The sequence below is a fragment of the Pyxicephalus adspersus genome, chromosome 5 (genome assembly GCF_032062135.1).
Source record: "Pyxicephalus adspersus chromosome 5, UCB_Pads_2.0, whole genome shotgun sequence".
Classification (NCBI taxonomy): Eukaryota; Metazoa; Chordata; class Amphibia; order Anura; family Pyxicephalidae; genus Pyxicephalus; species Pyxicephalus adspersus.
Genome location: NC_092862.1, coordinates 35648939 through 35668481, shown reverse-complemented (window position 1 = coordinate 35668481; position 19543 = coordinate 35648939). Strand labels below are relative to the sequence as shown.

The following is a 19543-nucleotide window of genomic DNA, read 5'->3' as shown; positions in this document are numbered from 1 at the left end:
CAGACACAAAATGCTAGAAGATAATCTTTTGTGATCATTTCTAGTGACTTTAGAATTAGGTTTATATACACAGCTCTGTATAGTTCTATGGAGAGAAGGAGGAGAGGATGAATAGGACGCACCCTGCTGCATCTTTCCCCATAAAAAATGACAGTTGTCCTCCCCAGTCAGTTGTTTAGTAATGCCACCATGGCAGATCGCTAAGCGATGTTGATGTACCATTGTACATTGCCCGAGGTGATCATGATCTTTCATTTCAGGTGACAATTATCTTATCTTACATCAGTTGATTTGATATTGCAGATTTTGACATAAAAAGACCACAATTGTCTGCTAAGAATAGAAAGATTAGCAGACATGTTGGTAAATTCATTCAGAAGATGATAACAGTTATCTGCCTGTCAGAGCGATCATTTTCCAGATGTATTAGCAGTCCCTGGAGATACAAGAATCAATACTCACTAGTTGTAGGGCCAAATTGGTTCTTAATCTTGTCACTTGGTGCTCAGAAAGTCATATTAACCCATTTGTGGGCCAAGTAGGAAACTTGATTATAATTACAGAGGTATGTTATGTTAAGAACAGTATACAAGGTGTACTGAAAATAGAGATGCATGTACATAGATGCATGAAATATATAACTATGAATAAACAGGACCAAAACATGAATAATTTATATAAACCATGTACAGGCATTAAGAAGTGCTTTGGTTATTACATATCTTGTATATGACCTTTGTAAATAACATTAATGGTAAAGTTAATATAAACACTACAGTAGTTGATTTTTAAAGATTTAAAAATGCATGCATTTAGTTTATGCTATGGAGGAAACATTTTAAGGTTTTGCAGGTGGATAGAACGTCAGAATGTTCTACCTGCTTTTTTTACCTGCCACATGCACTTTCGCTTGTCATCCTCTGCTCCCATGGCTGAGCTGCTTCCAACTCACAGGTATGGGTATGGTCCAGTATTATGTAGCTGGTTGTAAGGTAATGCTATAGCAAGTAAATGTGATGGAAAAACATTTAGAGAAAATTATTCATAGAGCACAGTGCTATAGTAAAAAAAAATGCCCTAAATTTAGGATTTACATTTATTTGAATAGATTTGATTAGTAAACTTATATACAGATTGGAGGGAATTTAACAAAATGATTGATTTTACTCCTCACAAAACTGAAAACATGCCCTACAAGTGTCAGTGATATACACATCCCCCCATCCCACACACACCACCACCATCACCATGATCTACACAGCACAAAAGTAGAACTATAGTTTTGCCTCCACAATGATGATGGAACATAATATATGTTGGTGTGGCAGTAGTTCTTACAACTGATTTTCAGGTGTCTTTATTAAGAGCAATGGCCAATCGGCCAAGTGCTGGATTTTAAAAGGAACTGAGAGCACTTACATTAAATCAACACTCTATATCAGTGTTTTACAACCATTGTTCTTCCAGAGGTTTCTAGGGGGTTCCTTGAGCGATGAGCAATGTTTGCCTCTAAGGTCAGATTAACTGACACCAATGATCTTTTGTAGCCATCTGTAAAGCTGCGTACACACCTGCAATTTTTTTCGTTGGAAAGGATCTTTCACGATCCTTTCCAACGAGAAAAGACTGCACGATGCATGAACGATGCTGTACATACAGCACCGTTCATGCTCTATGGAGAGGGGAGGGGGAGAGCGACGGAGCGACTGAGTGACATTCTTCCCACTAACTGCCAAACTAATGTACCAGGGGTTCCACATGTTAGAAAGATTGAGAAACACTGCTCTACATAAATGTAGAACATTCCAGGCAATTGTCTTTTCTTCACATTTCTGGGTATACATTTTTTATCCAAACGTGTGCTTACCCTTTTAAGATCTTTTAAGGTTAGGCTATGGCTATGCTGTGTTATCACTAGCGTTCAAAAAAAAATATTTAATGCCAGATATTCTTATTAAACCAGTGGATTGTAGTGAAGTGAATAGGATCATTTACAGTTACAGTAGAATGAACAAGTTTTGTACATACAGCACTATTATCTTCAATGGGGGGGAGCAAGCAGCACCCAACTGTGTCCTCCTCCATAGAAAGTATAGCAGTCCTCCTTATTCATTAGATCCGCCAGCATGGATCCAAATAATAAAATCGTGGGACCACTGTACATATGCAATATTTTCGACCACAATTATTTGTCCCAGGTGACAATTATCTGCAGTAAGTTGCTTTATTTGTAGATTTAATCAGGATTGTAGGACTATACTCACCAGATACATTTTGTCTCGTTTAAGTTCCGTATTAGGACAGCAGCCTATTTTTTCCAAGGACTTACAGATAACTATATAGCATTCTGCAATTTTATGCTGAGCGCACCCATCATAATTTCTGGACCATTGGTGACCTTGGTCCAGCACTGCAGTAGAAATATAATAGCTTAGTGTAACGATGAACTAATTACTTCAGCAGCTTTATTCACTCATGGCCAAATATCTGACTAAAGCAGACTAAACTGACTAAAGCAAATAATATGTTAATATTTAATTACCTCTTATTTCTTCTTAGCGTCTCTGCTTATTCAGTGGGAATTAATGTCCGCAGTTGTTTGTATGCAGGAATTCATTGTGTTCTAAACAGATCCATGCAGTTAGTTTTACCAAAGTCTAGAGGGATTACGTGGGTGAGAAAAATGAGCATTTCAGGAGCCACTGGGATGTCTGCTCCATTGTATGCACATTCTTTAGATCATAATGCAGCCTTAAAATGAGTGAATTATTAAGAATTTCCCATTTCTTTTTGTTAACAATGCCCAGATAAAAGAGGCAATTTTTTTTTTATTTCTGGGGAAAAAGGTAATAGTGCTGTATTAAATGACTTCACAAACTAAATATCTGTGTGAGAATCCTAAGAATCTAAAAGTCTGTCTGTTCTAACTTCTGGGTTCTGTACTTGTTTGTGATAATAAGAGTAAATGTATCCACCATAAGTGACATTGCTGCTTTTGGGCTCCTTTCCAGTATTTTTACATTGCAATGTCACTTTATGAGGATTGCCTTTAAAGCAAACTCCACTGAACACTCTGCATCTTAAAGCAGTAAACTACCGGTAAGTAAAGTAAACTGAAAAAAAAACTCACTTACCTTTAGCTTTGCAGATCCGTCACAGCAATCAAGACAGAAAGGGGAGGAAAAGAAAAGGGTTTTAAATCCCCCCCAAAATTTTTTTGCAATGAGTCCATATAGATCCATATACAAAATGACCCCCTCTAGAATGCTTTTACAGATGTGGATTTGATGCTAGTAAAAATGTTGCACTGCTTTTATGACAAAAACTAGATTTTGTACTGATTTTATGCATCTTTATGCAGTGTTCCCTTAGTGTGATAAGAGTCACCTAAAGTATTAAAGGGTTAAGTTCAGGATTTCTAGTTCTAGAACTTGGTACCCCATATGCCAATGATGGTTGGTTATCTGTTCTGTATAGGTGGTGCCTCTGGTAGCAGCCAATTACTGACCTGATGCACTATTTTTGTGGCCTATGGGCTATTTTGATTGCTTTTTGGGTGACTTTCAGGTGTGTGTGGAGAACTGGGGTGGCCTCCTACAGTGAAGGCATACTGATAGAGTGAGATATCCCTGTCGTCAACTCTGAAGGCCTGGCTAGGCCAAAGTAGAAGCTAGAACCTCAAGGATAGGATCCCACAGGGATTCAGGACTTGGAGTTTATGGTAAAGCTCACTCTACCTTGGAGGTACTATTATTCTTTGTATCTCCATGTAAATGTCAATTGTACTTGGGACCTCTCTTGACCAGGGTAGTTCGGAACCGGTCAGCCCTTCCACCTTCCCAATAACCCCAAAATGTCTGCCTCCCAGGGTATTAGTTGTGGTCGGGCTGAACACAAATGTGCACTCTTTGCTGACGATATCTTAATGTTCATCACCTCCCTAATCAAGACCTTACCTAACCTAATGAAACTCCTGGACAAATTTGCATTGTGCTCAGGTCTGAGGGTTAATAAAACTAAGTCTCAGGCTCTCAATATAAATCTTCCCACTAGGACGCTGTCAGTGATCTGGGAGAAATTTGATTTCATCTGGCATAAGGATTCCATCCAATACCTGGGTATTCAGTTGACCCCCGCATACAATAGCCTCTACAGATGTAACTATGTACCCTTGGTTAAAAAAGTCTATGCCGATATCCGGAGGTGGTCTTTGTCCCTCCCGTCGTGGCTAGGGCAGATCGCGGCCATTAAAATGAACCTACTCCCTAGATTGCAGTTTATTTGGGCGGGGAAGAAGGCCAGTTTATATGGGCGGGGAAGAAAGCCAGAATTAGTAAAGACACCTTGCTTGCCCCTAAACGCATGGGGGGGTTGGGAGCCCCGCATCTGAAATACTACTATGTAGCAGCGGAAGTGGCACAAATCTCCTTAAGTACCTTGCAGGGCGCTAGACCCCAATGGGTTGAGACCAGGATGGTTTCTTGGGATCTATAGATTTCCTTATGTGGCGCAGAAAAAATACAAGAGGCTATGTAAAATGCCCGGCTCTGTCTCATTCCATTCAGTTATGGGATAAATTTAGTCATCACCCCAAGCTTTCTTCCTATCATAAACTGTTGACCCCGCACTGGAATAATCCGGACTTTCCGCCAGGACTAAGTCCAGCGAAATTTAATTGTTGGATCTCTAAATGCTTTAGGCGGGTGAAAGACTTGATAGACGTTCGGGCAGTGCTTACATGGGACCACTTGTCCACTCAATTTGAAATCCCCTCAACGGAATATTTCCGTTATAGAAAATTGAATTCGTTCATCAGCAAGATAATCAGAGAGGCCCCAAGACCCATGCACTCTTCACCGTTCGAAAGCACATGCTCTTCAATAGCCTCCACCAAAGGGCAAATTACTGTTATTTACTCAGCTTTAGTCGCCCAGGACAGTAAACAGACTGGGAGTGCGATTTGGGTACCACATGGGAATTGGAAGAGTGGTCGGACATGATACACGCCCTTTCCAAGGTCTCTCTGAACTCTGCGGTTGTGGAAGCTAACTGTAAAGTGGCGCTTAGATGGTATCTCACACCGGCCAGATTAGCAAAAATGTTCCCTTCAGTCTCTCCTTTATGTTTCCGAGGCTGTGGGTCCAGGGGTTCCATGGTGCATATTTGGTGGTCTTGTCCGATTGCTAGGACATTTTGGGACGAAGTATTTAGATTGATCTCAAGAATCGTACAGCAAGAGATTATTAGCACTGTGGAAGCCGCCCTGCTTAACAAACTTGTGGTAACTTTACCGAAACACACAAAGAAACTGATTAGACTGATATTATTGGCGGGCAGAATTGCGTTGGCTAAAGCATGGAAGTCACCCGTGATATCCCTGGACCCCATTGTTACCAAACTGAACTGGATCATGGTGAACGATAGACTTACCCATACCCTAAAGAACTCTTTAGACAAATTTGAAGATATATAAGGAACCGTGGATTTCTTTTAATAGTTCATAGTCATCGATCTAAGGGAAATTACCTTTGAACACGGTACTTTGATTATGTTGGTCTTTCGAACTTCCTCTACCTTCCCTCCCCCCCCCCCCGGTAGTGTCTACTCTGTTCTTTCCTTTCCTTATTCCCTTTATCTCTTCTTTCTTTATGTATGTTTGTTGTTTGTTTGGTGGTATGGTTAAGATACGAGATACAATGCTGCAATGCTCATTCCCAATTTCCTAATGTTTGTTGTATTTCCCCGGATATGTGGGTGTTTTTTATTATGATGTCTTTTTCCTATATTGTACCGGGATGTAGTGGACAACTTGGTCGGGGTAATGCTAGCATTGAACATGGAGTTAAATATATGTATACATCCAAAATGACCATACTCTATGTCCTGATACTGTTGTTATTGCTTTGTTTTATACTGTTTTGTTATGAGAAAAACCTTAATAAAAATATTGAAATACAAAATGTCTACCTCCCCACTCCCCCAAACCTGCTTACCAACCAACCCATACACGCACACCAAATTGCATTTAAATTGGCTGGCAAGCAGCCGTTTATTTAAACAAATATATAAATAACCATAAAAATATAAATATTATTAGGTGTATTAACCATAAACCAAAATGAACCCCCTTTATATTAACATTGCAACATTCCTGTTTTAAACCTCAACAACCAGGCTGCAGGTTTCGGAAGGCATAATCCGTACTCCTCCAGAATTTAACTCCAAACACACCATCTTAGCCCCTAGCCGCTCAGCACCGCCTCAGGAGCCATAACCATCAGATCACTATAAAGGGGACCCTACTACTGAGGATCCCTCTTGCCACAAATCACCATTTTTCTATGCCAAGGATCCCTGCCTTCCAAGACCCCAACCTCCACCTTTAAAATACACCAAAAACACTTACCTAAATCCAGGGAGGGTGGGTGGTAAACGCTTTCTTTCTAAAAGAGGGCATCCCACTTCCGACTTCGCCCTTTTTAAATCCCCCTCTTCCTGATCACCTCTTCCTCAACTCTAGGGCTAACATTGCCCCTCCCTACACTACTTAGAACACTTAACCCTTTTGTATCCTGTGCTGGCGCCTCACACCCTGTCATGTAGGCCCTGCGCCAAATATTATACGGCTACGGGCCTCACTTTACTGTTAGGAATGGGGCTGTATTCTGTAGCTTCTACACCTGTCCCAGGCTGGTCCCTACAAATGCAAGAATCCCAAAAGAGATGCAAGCTTCCTTCTGTCATCTCTCAAGGAGCCCATTTTGTTTTTGGTTGAGGTATTCCCATGTTTGCCCAAACGGAGGGTTAAATATGTTCCCATGAACATTGAAGAGTGCTGAAAAATTGTCAGTGTTATTAGTAGGTAATAGGGCCATAAGGCTGGCAAGTTTTCCAGAAAAGGTAACAACCCTGTTTGGCTCTAGTGTAAATAAGCTAATTATTCAGTGAAGCTAACCATGAACATGTAATTGTGAAAAATGTGTTAAAAATTGGGTTAGACAAATGTCACAAATCTTAATAAACACCTTCAAATGAGCTATTGATGATTTTATAACCATTTAATTTAATATTGATTACAAGATGAATGCAGCTAAAAACGAAGAAGAAAAATATGGGAAAAATTAGTTTGTATTGTATATTAACCACTTGGAGGTACCAAATTACAACAGTTTTCTCTATAGGTTGGCTGTAGTGCTTATGATTTCAGTAGTAAACAAGTAGTGTTTTTGCCATGCCACATGTATAATAAATTGCCATTCTGACCAGCTGGCAGAGCTATTATGTCCAATAATGAGCTTCCGAATTTCTCTTTTCTTTTCTAGGACAGTTTTCCAGCCCGTTTCGGAGGTGTTCATTTTGTCAATCAGCCTTGGTACATCCATGCTTTGTATACAATAATTAAACCATTCCTTAAAGACAAGACACGGAAAAGGGTAAGGCTTGTGAACATGTATGGACGGCTTAGTAGGTTGCCCGTATTTCCCTATAGACTCTAGTTAACCTGATTTTCTTGGTGACCTCTGAGATGAAGTCACATGGCATGTTGTGGTCACAGCTGCAGGCTGCAGATTGTCTTTTCCTGATCAATAAATGTGTGACAATGGATTATTTGCAGTGGGAGACACTGTGCTATGAGAATCTTTGATCTTGCGAGGGAACAGGAATGAACCAGTTAGAATCCCTTTTCTTATATGATAAAGTGAAAATTTATTACAGAGCCAGAAATGTGTAATTACATAGAAAGGAAGGAAGGTTCAGCTGCTGTGCACAATGGTGTATATCTGTTTACAGCACAAGGTGTTCCATTTCCTAATTTCATTATCTTCCAGTACCTGAGTCTACTGAACTTGGAGATTTTCATTTCGATGTGCTAATGCTTCAATGCACATTCTTTGCTTTTCATACATTTTTTCCCTTTACATTATTTTAATGTTCTAATTCAACACATTAGTGTGATACAAATGAACAATTGAACATGGTAATGCATCTCTATACCATTAATTATATATTTATATACAGAGCCAATAGCAATATATTATAATTTTTTTTAATGTGCATTAAATGTGCATTAAGTATGAATTGAGGGAAAGGAAAAAGTAAGGCTTTTTTTGTGGCACCTGTGTGTTAAACTTATTTAAAAGTACACTTTATTTAGTTTATTATAACATTAAAAGGTATAACAAAAAATACAGTGAATATTCATATATTATTAAAAAATCAATTTCAAAGGGTTGTACATAGCCAAAAAGTCCCATTTCTTTATGTAGGTTAAGAAAAGATGGTAAATTGTAAGTCAAACCCGACACCTTTCGCCCCCAAAGGGCTTCATCAGGGGAGCACTGAGTAACATCTCAGGAACTAAAAGGATTATATAAATATTAGAATCCATTGGGGTTGACCAATGATATCCACTATTATTATACACAGTTAGGTTCCATAATACACTAAGCAATGAATATCATGAATAATTAAACAAACCACAACATACCGAATGCTTGAAGTCTAAGTAACCATACATAAGCCAGTATACAAGGGACTTTTAGAAATATGAATTTCCAATTAGAAACATTCATACCAATTAATAACAATGAAGTTGCTTAGGATTGTAGGCTAAATTATATAATAAAGTGCTTATAAGATTGATGGGAAAAAATTCTACAAGGTACTTACATATGAATGTACAACCTGGGAAAAATCAAACAGTTGTGGGAGGTGAGTTGAAACAATTTGGAGAAGTCGATAGCAAACACCTAGAAAGTCTATCAGAGAGAATAATGTCTATCAATGAAGTACTTTCAGGTCAATAAATAAGACACAGGGAAAGTAACGAGTACTTACAATTAAATAAGAGGTGTTTAGAATACAGTATCTTTAGGATGATGACAGATCATCATTGCAAGACCTGGAAGACTCTAGACCCATGAGAAGTAGATTATCAGCAGCCATGGACAGAGTAACAGTAAGGAGCATAAATATCAAATTGGAGAACAGCACAGTAAATCAAGCAGTGCAAGAATGTTGTGTAACTGTTCACATTATGGCAAAAGCATATCAATGTTGATGGTGCTCAAGTTACACTGTTTTAAACGTAATTTTGGACTATTTAAATATGGAAAGCTATGTTCATAAACCTCAAACACTGTCTATATTTTATTTGTTTCCTCCTAGATTTTTCTCCATGGGAACAATTTAAACAGTCTGCATCAGCTAATCCACCCAGAATGTTTACCATCTGAATTTGGCGGCACCCTTCCTCCTTATGACATGGGCACCTGGGCTAGGACATTGCTTGGTCCTGATTACAATGATGACAATGAGTACACTCACACATCCTACAACGCTATGCACGTGAAGTATGCACCCACCCATTTAGAAACAGAGTGTTCACCAAAATTTATGAAAAGGTAATACTTTCTTTTCTAGCTGTTGACTCTAATCCTCCAAAGTCATTCACTAAATCACAATAACCCTGGATTGACATTGCATATTGCAGCACCAGTGTTTGCACATATGTGTAGGTGTGAGTCCATGAAGCTACATAGATAGACAAATATGTGAACCAGCCACATAGAAAAGGAATGGATTTCTACATGACATTCGTCTTCATCTAACAAATTGCATGATAACAGACAAAAGTGAATAGGCTCTTATTGTTTTTGTTAATGGTTTGCAGTTGTAGTAATATTTATGTAGTAGTTTTATCCTGTGTTTTACCTAATTCATGTTCTTGTTATCATTATTCAGATAAAAAATAAAAAACATAACATTCTATTTTCATGTTGATCTTTTGAGTGTAAAGTGTAAAGTTTAAAGACACAAAAATCTAGGGTCAAAAGCCCTCCGTTGTAGGTGGACTTTGGCAGGAATTGACCCCCCACCAAGTCTGTTCCACTTTGTGACATCCTAGAAGAGCAATGAATCACTAAACCTAGCACTGCATGGATAAGTGGGCATAGATTTTCAGCCAAGTTACATTGTCACAAGGCTTGTAAGGTTCTCTTAGGGTGATGTTGGCAGATTTTCTGACAAACTAAGGCATGGAAGGGCCGTAGCATAAGTTGGCAGAAATCTTGGACAGCCATAAAGGCACCATTAGGCATTAAAATGTGCCCTCTAAACCCAAAAGCAAGCAGTCTGTTAGATCTGCTCCATCTTGCTGGATGTACCTAGTACACATACACACTTTTGTATTCATGGAATAATCTGTAGTAAGAAAGTCCGTATCAGTAATGGACTGACCCCAGGTTCACAAATGAACTGCTTTTCTCATTTTCTCCTTTCTAGTACCACCAGACACAAATAACACAGCTCAACAAAAAAAATTCACTTGCCAAGGATTTTTCAAAATATTTAGTGTATTTCTGGTCTGCTGAAGCCGGAAATGACATCAGTTTCATTGAATTGGCTCTAGTTTTTGTGATACAGGATTTGGAATAGATGATTTTACCAACAACAAATATAACACAGCATATTAATAATAATCTTTATTTACACCGATGTTTTGCATTTTATATAATAAATGTAGCATTATCTTCATGAAACTTTCATTTGTCTTCTTTTTATTCATACATTTTCTTTTTTTACAAAAATATAAGTTCTTCGGGAAGAAGTTGTTTAAGTGAACCTAATGTATTTTGCTACATTTGTGGTGAATATTCTCAGAATTTGTGAAACAATCATATCTTGCATATTTTGGTAATAAACTGGGGGACAAAGATAAGTATTGAGCTTTCCATATGGTATGCAAAACTTGTGTTGAGCATCTACGTCAGTGGAAAAATGGAAAACTGAAAAGTTTGAAATTTGGTGTACCTATGGTATGGCGAGAGCCCAAAAATCATCATAATGATTGTTATTTTTGTGAATGTAAAAGGTTTTGATTGTTACAAGAAAAACAAGTGGGAGTACCCTGATTTGGAATCAGCATAACGACCTGTGCCGCATGGTGCTGATGTTCCCATACAAGTGTTTAGTACACTCCCTGATATTCCTGTATCTGACATGGAGGATATACAGGGTTTGGAGTGTTATCCAGGAGCTAGCAGTGGAAGTGAATATGAAGGAAGTGTTTCATCAAACCAGCAGTTCTCCCAAGAAGAGCTCAATGATTTATTGCGTGACCTAAGTCTGTCAAAACAAGCATCTGAACTTTTAGCATCCAAGCTAAAAGAAAAGAACTGTCTGGAACCAGAAGTTAAAATAATGGTTTATAGGACAAGAGAGGTGACACTTCTACCATATTTCAGTGAAGATGAAGACTTGATGTATTGTTGATGGCTTTTCATAGACAGTTCCACTCAAAGTTTGAAATCTGTCTTACTGAATAATGGCAACTGCTATGCATAAATTCCAATTGGTCACTCAACAAAAATTAAAGAAGAATATGAAAATATCCAAATGGTCTTACAAACGCTTTGCTATCATGAACACCAATGGTTCATATGTGTTGATTTAGAAATGGTGAACTTCCTACTTAGACAGCAAAGTGGATACACAAAGTACCCATGTTTCATCTGCTTGTGGGATAGAAGAGCAAAGCAGAATCACTGGAAAAAAAGTGACATGGCCTCCAAGGAAAACATGAAAAATGTGCAGCAAACATCAATAATGAGCCAACGAAAAAAACCTTGACAAAGAAAAGATAATTCTCCCTCCACTACACATAAAGTTAGGATTAATGAAGCAATTTGTTGGATCTCTGAACAAGGAAGGTGATTGCTTCAAATACATTTGTATATTTTTTCCTGGATTGAGTACAGAAAAATTAAAAGCAGAAATCTTTGGCAGACCCCAGATTCGGAAACTGATACATTTTTTCAAATTTCACAAGTTACATGACTGATACTGAAGCTTCTGTCTGGCACAGCTATGTCATGGTTGTCAAGAACTTCTTGGGTAACCATAAACCACAAATTTATGAAGAACTGGTACAATACTTGCTCTTAAACTTTAAAAATTTGGGTGCTACTATGAGTATAAAGGTACACTATATCTCCATAGCCATTTTCAAAAATTTCCAGAAAACCTTGGCAATTTCAGTAAGGAACAGAGGGAGAGGTTCCATCAAGATAAAATCTCATGGAAGAAAGGTATCAGGGCAGATGGGATAGACACATGATGGCAGACTACTGCTGGAGCCTTCAACGTGATTGTCCTGATCATCAGCATAAAAGGAGGTCATACAAAGGAGTTTTTCAATGACTTCTTTGTGATTAGTTCTGTAAATATACTGAATATAGAATATATTGACATTAAAGAACTAAACTGAAAACTGCATAAAACCAAAAAATTAGAATTACCTTCAATTCTGCAGTGCAGTCCGATCCATCCTGAGGTGTCTTCCGTCGGGTCCCACGTCGTCTTGGCATCTGTCCCCGAGTCCCCTTCCTACGTCACCTGACCCAGACTTGCAATCGGGTGATGTAGGATAGAACAAAAACTTGCCGATCCCACTGTGCAGACGGAAGATCTGCAATTTTTTTTCTTTTTTTACTAAAAGGCTCCTTTTGTGCATGCCCAAGCATCCCAAGAGCCTCCTGGGATGCGTGATGAAGGTATCCCGGGAGGCTTTACGTTTCCATTCATTCGCCTAGGCGATCAAGAATTAGGGGGCGGTGCTGCACCCATTTTTTAAATTGTATTTACTTATGTAAAGTGAAATTTCCGAGTTTAGGTGTGCTTTAAGCACTTCAACCATTTCATACTTTGCAAAGGATGAAGGCACATTTTGTTGTACACTTTTACCTACTTCTATTCCCCAGAAACACTGACCTTGCAGCGAGTTTACTAAAAGTGAGTACTATGTGGATAGTAAGCTGTGCTTGCCAAACTCACATACTTCAGTCTTGTAATAATAATAATAATAATATTAATAAACACTCTAAATCCCACAGCATCCCTCCAGACAGGTAAAACCCTTAATATGTATCTCCCCAGAGGAAATGTTATCCCTATGACAGAGTAAAGCAGGCTAATGTATGTATGAGAATTCTGGTAATACTTGCATATACAATACTGCTGCTATACTAGTAAAACATTTTTTAAATTCTTGCTAGTTTTTTAAATTTGAAGTTGGCTTTTGAATTCAGTGGAAAGATAACCCAAAGAAAATCTAATTAGGGAATGTCTTGTGAAACCAATGGTGTTAGATGGTATTTAATACAACAATTACATGAAAAATAGTTTGCTATTAGATTAGTCAGGGTCCTATGCCCATAGCAGGGTAATTAGGCTGTAATGGGGGCAAAGCAAATGTGCTAAATATCAGATATAGAACCTCTAACCTGCACAAAATATCCATAGTTCCAGCTTTCCTCTGCAGCCTTAAAAAAAGAATATACTGTAAGTTATTGTAGTGTGATAACATCATATTTGAAGGATATTGTGCTGAACGAATTATTAACATGGCATAGATATGAATTTTATTGCTGGAGTGATGCAAGAACCAGTGTGACACATCCAAATCCCGGTGGGCGTGTGCGTGTACAGCACACGCCCACTACAAACGTATGGGATTCTGTGCACACACACACACACACACACACCGCATATTATTGATCTTTGACAGGGAATCTCTCACGTCACCCTGGTGGGCGTGTGCTGTGCGAGAATGGCGCAAACCACACCCACACTAACCCTGAGTACGTGCTTTGTACGGAGCCTGCATTGAGAAATCTCCCCTCCTGAAGAAGTGGACCAGATCCATGAAAGGCATGGAGCATAATTCATCAATTAATGCAGAAAACCTATGCATCTATTTTAGCAGAGTGATTTTGGTAAAAACTTGTTTAGATTTATTTGTGTTCTGTGTGAAGAAAATAAAAGTATGCCATTTGCAATAAAAATGTCATAAAATAGTTCATTTGCATCCAATGTTAATGGTTCAAAGAATGTCAGGCTGAATGGTTGGTCCCCACACATTTTCACCTCACCAAATCTGGCCCTCTTTGCAAAAAGTTTGGACACCCCTGACCTAAGGGTAGGGCATTTATTTGGTAGAACATTTTTATAGGCTTTAAAGTTAGGAAAGAGAAGAAGTCAGGAATCGGCATGTTTAAGATTCTGAATCTTTACACTTACTGTATATTGTTATAACAGTGCAGCCTAAAAGTCTCAAGAGCATAAATAAATATATTGCAGTTTACTAATCCTTTATTTTCACATGGTGATTTTTTGAATTGCTAGGGTTACAGTGCCTAATTACATCTATGTAGGTGCAGTGTTGTCATCACAAGACAGAAAGTTTGTTAGAATTACAGAACACGTTTCCTTCTCCTCATGTTTGGAGGCGCTCTGTGGGCTTACGATCCCAGACGATGCCCCACCACAGGAGGGCGTGCGCAGCCTATTCCCTCCGGCAGCTGCTCGTGTTAGCACTGGGGTTTCAGAATCTGTGCCCTGAGGGTTGCTGCATCCCTGTAGCTGGGATTTTTTCCTCAGTATCCTCTGCACTGAGGCTGCACAGCTGAGCGGAATTGGAGCTGTGTGCAGTTGATTAGCTGAGAGACAGATTTGCCTGTTATAGCGTCTGCTGGGCTTAATTGTGTTGGAATGATTTTTGAGTATTCTGTTACTGACCTGTGCCTGTTCCTGACTATCCATCATACTCTGCCCGGACCGACCTCTGCTTGTGACCGCGACTCTGTTTGTGCCTTTCCCCTTGTACTTCGCTGGATGGACTGATTTTCTGTGTTTTTGACCTTGGCTTGTATTTGGATTTCCTTACACTTTGTACTCCGTACTGTGGGCTCCTTGTCAACTGCCGGCCTATCTCCAGACACCATCCCTTGCTCACCATGTCCTGGGGGCAGCCGAGTGCTGGGAGACGCAACCAGTCTCCCGAGGCTGAGCGGGGGCTGCTATAGGCAAAGACTTCGGCTTTATATTGGGGGACTGGTGTCTGGGGAATACTGGTACTGACCTGGGCCTTACACCTTATCACCAAAACATGGGGTGTCACCTGAGGCAGAGGGCACAGAAAGTTAGTTGTGCACTACTAAAGGAATATTTACCAGTTGAAACAGAGCTAATTACAGAGAGTCTTTATTAGGGGTTACCTAGCCTCTAACACTCATGGATAGGTGTGTATGTAGGTATTTACCTGTATTCTCTTCCGGACAGATAGAAATGTTAAATATAAGGCCACTTCAAGTCTGACCTCTCTCCTCTTTGAATACAAGACTGATATCTATTTCTGAATTGAAATGGCTGGTAGGAGGGTTAACAAGACAGATAAAACCTTTTATTTTCTTTCATGTTTTTATGACAGCATTTTGGTTCTCGGGGAGGCGATAGGATTCCATAATACTCCTGCTCTGTCAGGAAGAGAATACATGAACATAATAGCAATCCTTAATATGCATGTATTAATATATTTTACAAGCAGAAGTTCTAAATAAAATGGATCTCCTTTGATGACTGGTTCTCTGTTTCCAGCAATTTGTATTATATATTCTATATTTAGTGCTAGTTATTTACTTTCTAATACAGCCTTCATTGTATAACAATATTGCACAAATGTAGAAAGTAGCATAATGGATCATTAAAGCCCACAGATGAAGATCCCAAATCATAGGAGAACCTTTTTCTGCTCATAGCACAACATGCATTATTCCTTAGTGTAACATTGAAGCAAGATTGAGGCCAATCTGAACGGACGGGAACTGGAAATCTTCTATATATGTGAATTTATACTGTATATATGTGCAATTACAAAAAGTGGAATAGCAATGGTTATTCTTGCTTGAGTGTCTGACATGCATACAAATGCATCAATGTCATCTAGAATGAGTAGTGACTAAGTGTTACTGTGCCCGGCATGGACCTGAGAGGGTTCATGGGTGGCTGCCTTTTAATTTTTCATTTTTACAATTTGTAAGTGCTGATTGCTTTTTTTTTTTATTTCAACAGTTCTTCCTGCCAACAGATTTCTGTTCAACCAGCCTCACGATGCACAAATTTCTACAATACTAAATAGCAAGCGGGATGACTCTACAATTTCATTCTAAACTTTCAGGGTCACCTTCCTGCTCATCAGACAGAGATGACAATGTTGATACATTGCCTAATGAGGAGGTGACAATGGAAGCCACAAAGCTGAGACAGGAAATAGAGAAGTCACCTCTGTCAGACAGGCTCGGCAGAATAATAAAGCAGTTTGTAAGGTTATAATATATATATATATATATATATATATATATATTCTATGCTTATAAAAAAAAATAACAGTGCTCTTCCCTCCTGCAACAACCTACTAATATCTCACTTATATCTTCAACTCCAAGACATTTCTAGGGCTTCCCGATTCTCTATAATGGTCTTCCTCATCCTATTTGGCTTGCTCCTACTTTCTGCTTATTTAAAAGAGCTCTAAAAAAAGTTAAAATGTTTTTAAACTCACCTACTGTACTTGTCTTCTTCTGTCTCTCTTAACCCACACTACTAACTCACTAATTCATATCCCCTCCCTCCTATATACTTCACTTGTAAGCTCTTTTAGATTGTAAGGTCTTCTCCTCCTGTGTTATTGTTTGTATCTGTCTGTCATCTGCAACCCTTATTTATTGTAGAGCACTGCACAATATGTTGGTGGTATATAAATACTGTCTGATAATATATAGCAGTGTTCTCCCCAGCCCCTTTTAGCTGGGTGTACCACCCAGAACTTTTCAGTAACCACCTAGATGTTTTTGGGCAGTTACTTAAAAGATGGGTCACAATATAGGGGATCCCACCCACCTACAGTTTCTTCCCAACCAGTTACAAAAATACTGTATGTGTGTGTGTATATATATATATATATATATATACACACACACAAAGGGACCCAGTCCTCCATGCCCCTGCCTGCCGTGTTTATATGGTGGTCTTTATTCACAGTGTACCAGTTACAAGAAAATTAGCCAAAAATGGTTAAACAAAACATGTTGCTATGTAGTTATATCAGAGTTCTTGTTCACCTACTGTTACAATACTTGTTCAATGTTCAATACTTGTACAATAATTCACCTGTTTCTGTTACAATACTTGTTAAGTAATTACTTTGATCCTTTTCAGTTTTGAGTTTCTTCTGGGTGAACTAGTTTAATATTTCCATGGCTTGCTAACACCATTAATGAGCAGGAAGTGAATAATGCACGATATGCACCTATTGTGGAAATAATGAGAGCTGAGATAAGGCTGATGTATAAGAAGCTTTATTTAATCTGCACTCATGTACTTATATATAATTAAACAGGGGACAGCTCGCACATTTGGAAATAATAGGAAAACTGATAAAAATGAATGTAGTTTATGTGATTTCATAGCATGAGTAAAACATAAATAATACTGTAAAATACCCTAGGATATATCATTTATGTGATTTATTATTACTACAGCAGCAAAGCAGAAAAAGCCAGGGCACCCCACCGCTGTGAAGCACGTAGGTGTATTGTTTAGCTGCTGGAACTGGAGGTACAAGCTAGAAATAACCGTAAGGGTTTCGAAGGTGCAAAGGTCCAATGACTTCCGATTACGATTTTTCTTTTTTACCGGCTCTATTTATACTGTACATTCCATACAAAACAAAGCAGCTCTTCTTTCTTCTTTATATTCTTTCCTCATTCCTGTGTGAACTTCTTGTAGACCTAATAAAATAGAATAGACTAGATTCCAATTTGTTTTTAACCAAAGTTCTGTTAAAGGAAACATGGCAGCTTCTACAAGTCAAGTTACATGGTTGAGATTCCTTGGTGTGATTTCATAGTTTCTAGATTTGTTTTTAGTTGACTAATTTTGATGATCCAATGTCCAATGTAACCTTTTTTGTTAGTAGCTGGCAGGAGTGCAACCTTGTGTGGTATTCTGGAGTGCCCTTCCCTTCAACTAATTTACAAAACCAGCTTTCAGAAGCCTGGCCATGTTCCTCTGTCCTTTCATTAACAACATGTTTCCACCCACAGAGTTGGCATTGGCTGTATTGTTGTTTTTCACAGTATTCTCTGTAGACCCTAGAGACTGTGGCAAATTAATTCCAAGTGCTTGGATTCTGAAATGCAATACCCACAAGACCTAACCCAATCATCCCATAATTGAATTTGCTTACTAAACCACTTGACCAACCCTGCTTTGAGCTGCAGTTGATATGGACCATACTGTGTGAAGTAATTAGTATGCATACTTAATAAAGCTGCCTATGAGAATATGAGAATTTCTCTCTTTCTCTCTTTTTTTTATGGATCTGATGAGTAAACTGATATGTGGTTGGTATTGGTTACTGCACTTTACTAATTACTAAGTAAGGTAAACTGATATTCAGTTGGTTCTTTTGGGTTACAGCATTATTGTATTTAATCTTTTGTGTAGAAGGAATTTGAAAGCAAGACAAACAGGGTGGATCCTTTGGTACACAATATTGGTAACTGTAAACTCCAATCAGATTAATGATGTTGACCTAGACCAAGGACACACTTGCAATTAAAGTAGAAAGCCCATTTATAATGCTGATGTGTATCGCTTCCAGTAATTTGTATTCCTTCTCGGCAGTACCTAGAAAGCCTCTTTTGCACAAAGAATTTGAACAGGATAAAATAGTAGCCTATACATTGAAGTGGTGGCTTGGGGAGAAATTATTAGCAAACTAACCTGGTCAACCTTTAGCTGCTAGACCTGTTTTCTTAAGGAGAGTACCTTGCCTGTGATAGAATTAGCTTTCTCATTGTTTTCTATTTTGATTCTTTGTTTCTGACCTTCTGACATTATGTTACCTCCCACCTGGATCAATTTATGCTTCACCTTCAGCCTTGAACTCTTTCACCCTAGACATGCTGTTGCTTTGCATTTCAGCTTGTTGTTTCCACCTACCCATTGGCCTTGTTCTGCTCTGTGATTACAGGTACTTGGTCAGTTCTTTTCCTTTCAGACACTATTCTCTGGCTACCTAAGTCATAGGTACAACTGATTGTTGGAATTGTGAAATCTGCCTTTCAGAGGGGCTTTGGTATATTGTGGGTATAGTACGGTTCTGTACTGTGAGATTGACATTAGTTAAACATTGACTTTATACCATGGCTGTACAGACATATGAGGGGGTGCTGAGAAGTTCCTGGCTTTGCCCAGAAAGAACAGAGCAAGAGTTATGAAATTACACATTTATTGAACATTTTCCCCCCTGGGACTGATGCACTTTGTAAAGTGTAGTTGCAGCTTTTCTAGACCATTCAAATAAGTAATTCAAGTACTTTGGTTGGGCCGCAAACTAGCTCTCAGCAGCATCTTTGACGTCAGAAATGTCCTCAAAACGTTGCTCCTTAAGGTGTTTCTACAAATTCGGGAACAGATATTAGTCTGATGGGGCCAGGTCAGGTGAGTAGGGGGGATGGTGGACCAATTGGAAACCCAGGGTGTTCAATTTGGCAGCCACAACGTTGTCCCAGAAAACGGACGCCATGACTTTCTTGGCCTGATTTCTGGGTTTGGAACTTCTTCGGCTGTGGGGACCCGCTGTGGCGCCATTCCTTTGACTAGTCCCTGGTCTCAGGATCATAGATGTGGAGCCAGGTTT

General features: G+C 38.8%; 1 protein-coding gene across 1 annotated transcript in view; it reads left to right on the top strand.

Moving 5' to 3' along the window:
* The window catches only part of CLVS1 (clavesin 1), a 51402-nt gene that overhangs the window by 30221 nt on the left and 1638 nt on the right, over positions 1–19543 (top strand). The window contains exons 4-5 of the mRNA XM_072411144.1: positions 7323–7433; positions 9169–9404. Coding sequence (XP_072267245.1) covers positions 7323–7433; positions 9169–9404 — 347 coding nt within the window. The remainder of the gene's footprint in view (positions 1–7322; positions 7434–9168; positions 9405–19543) is intronic.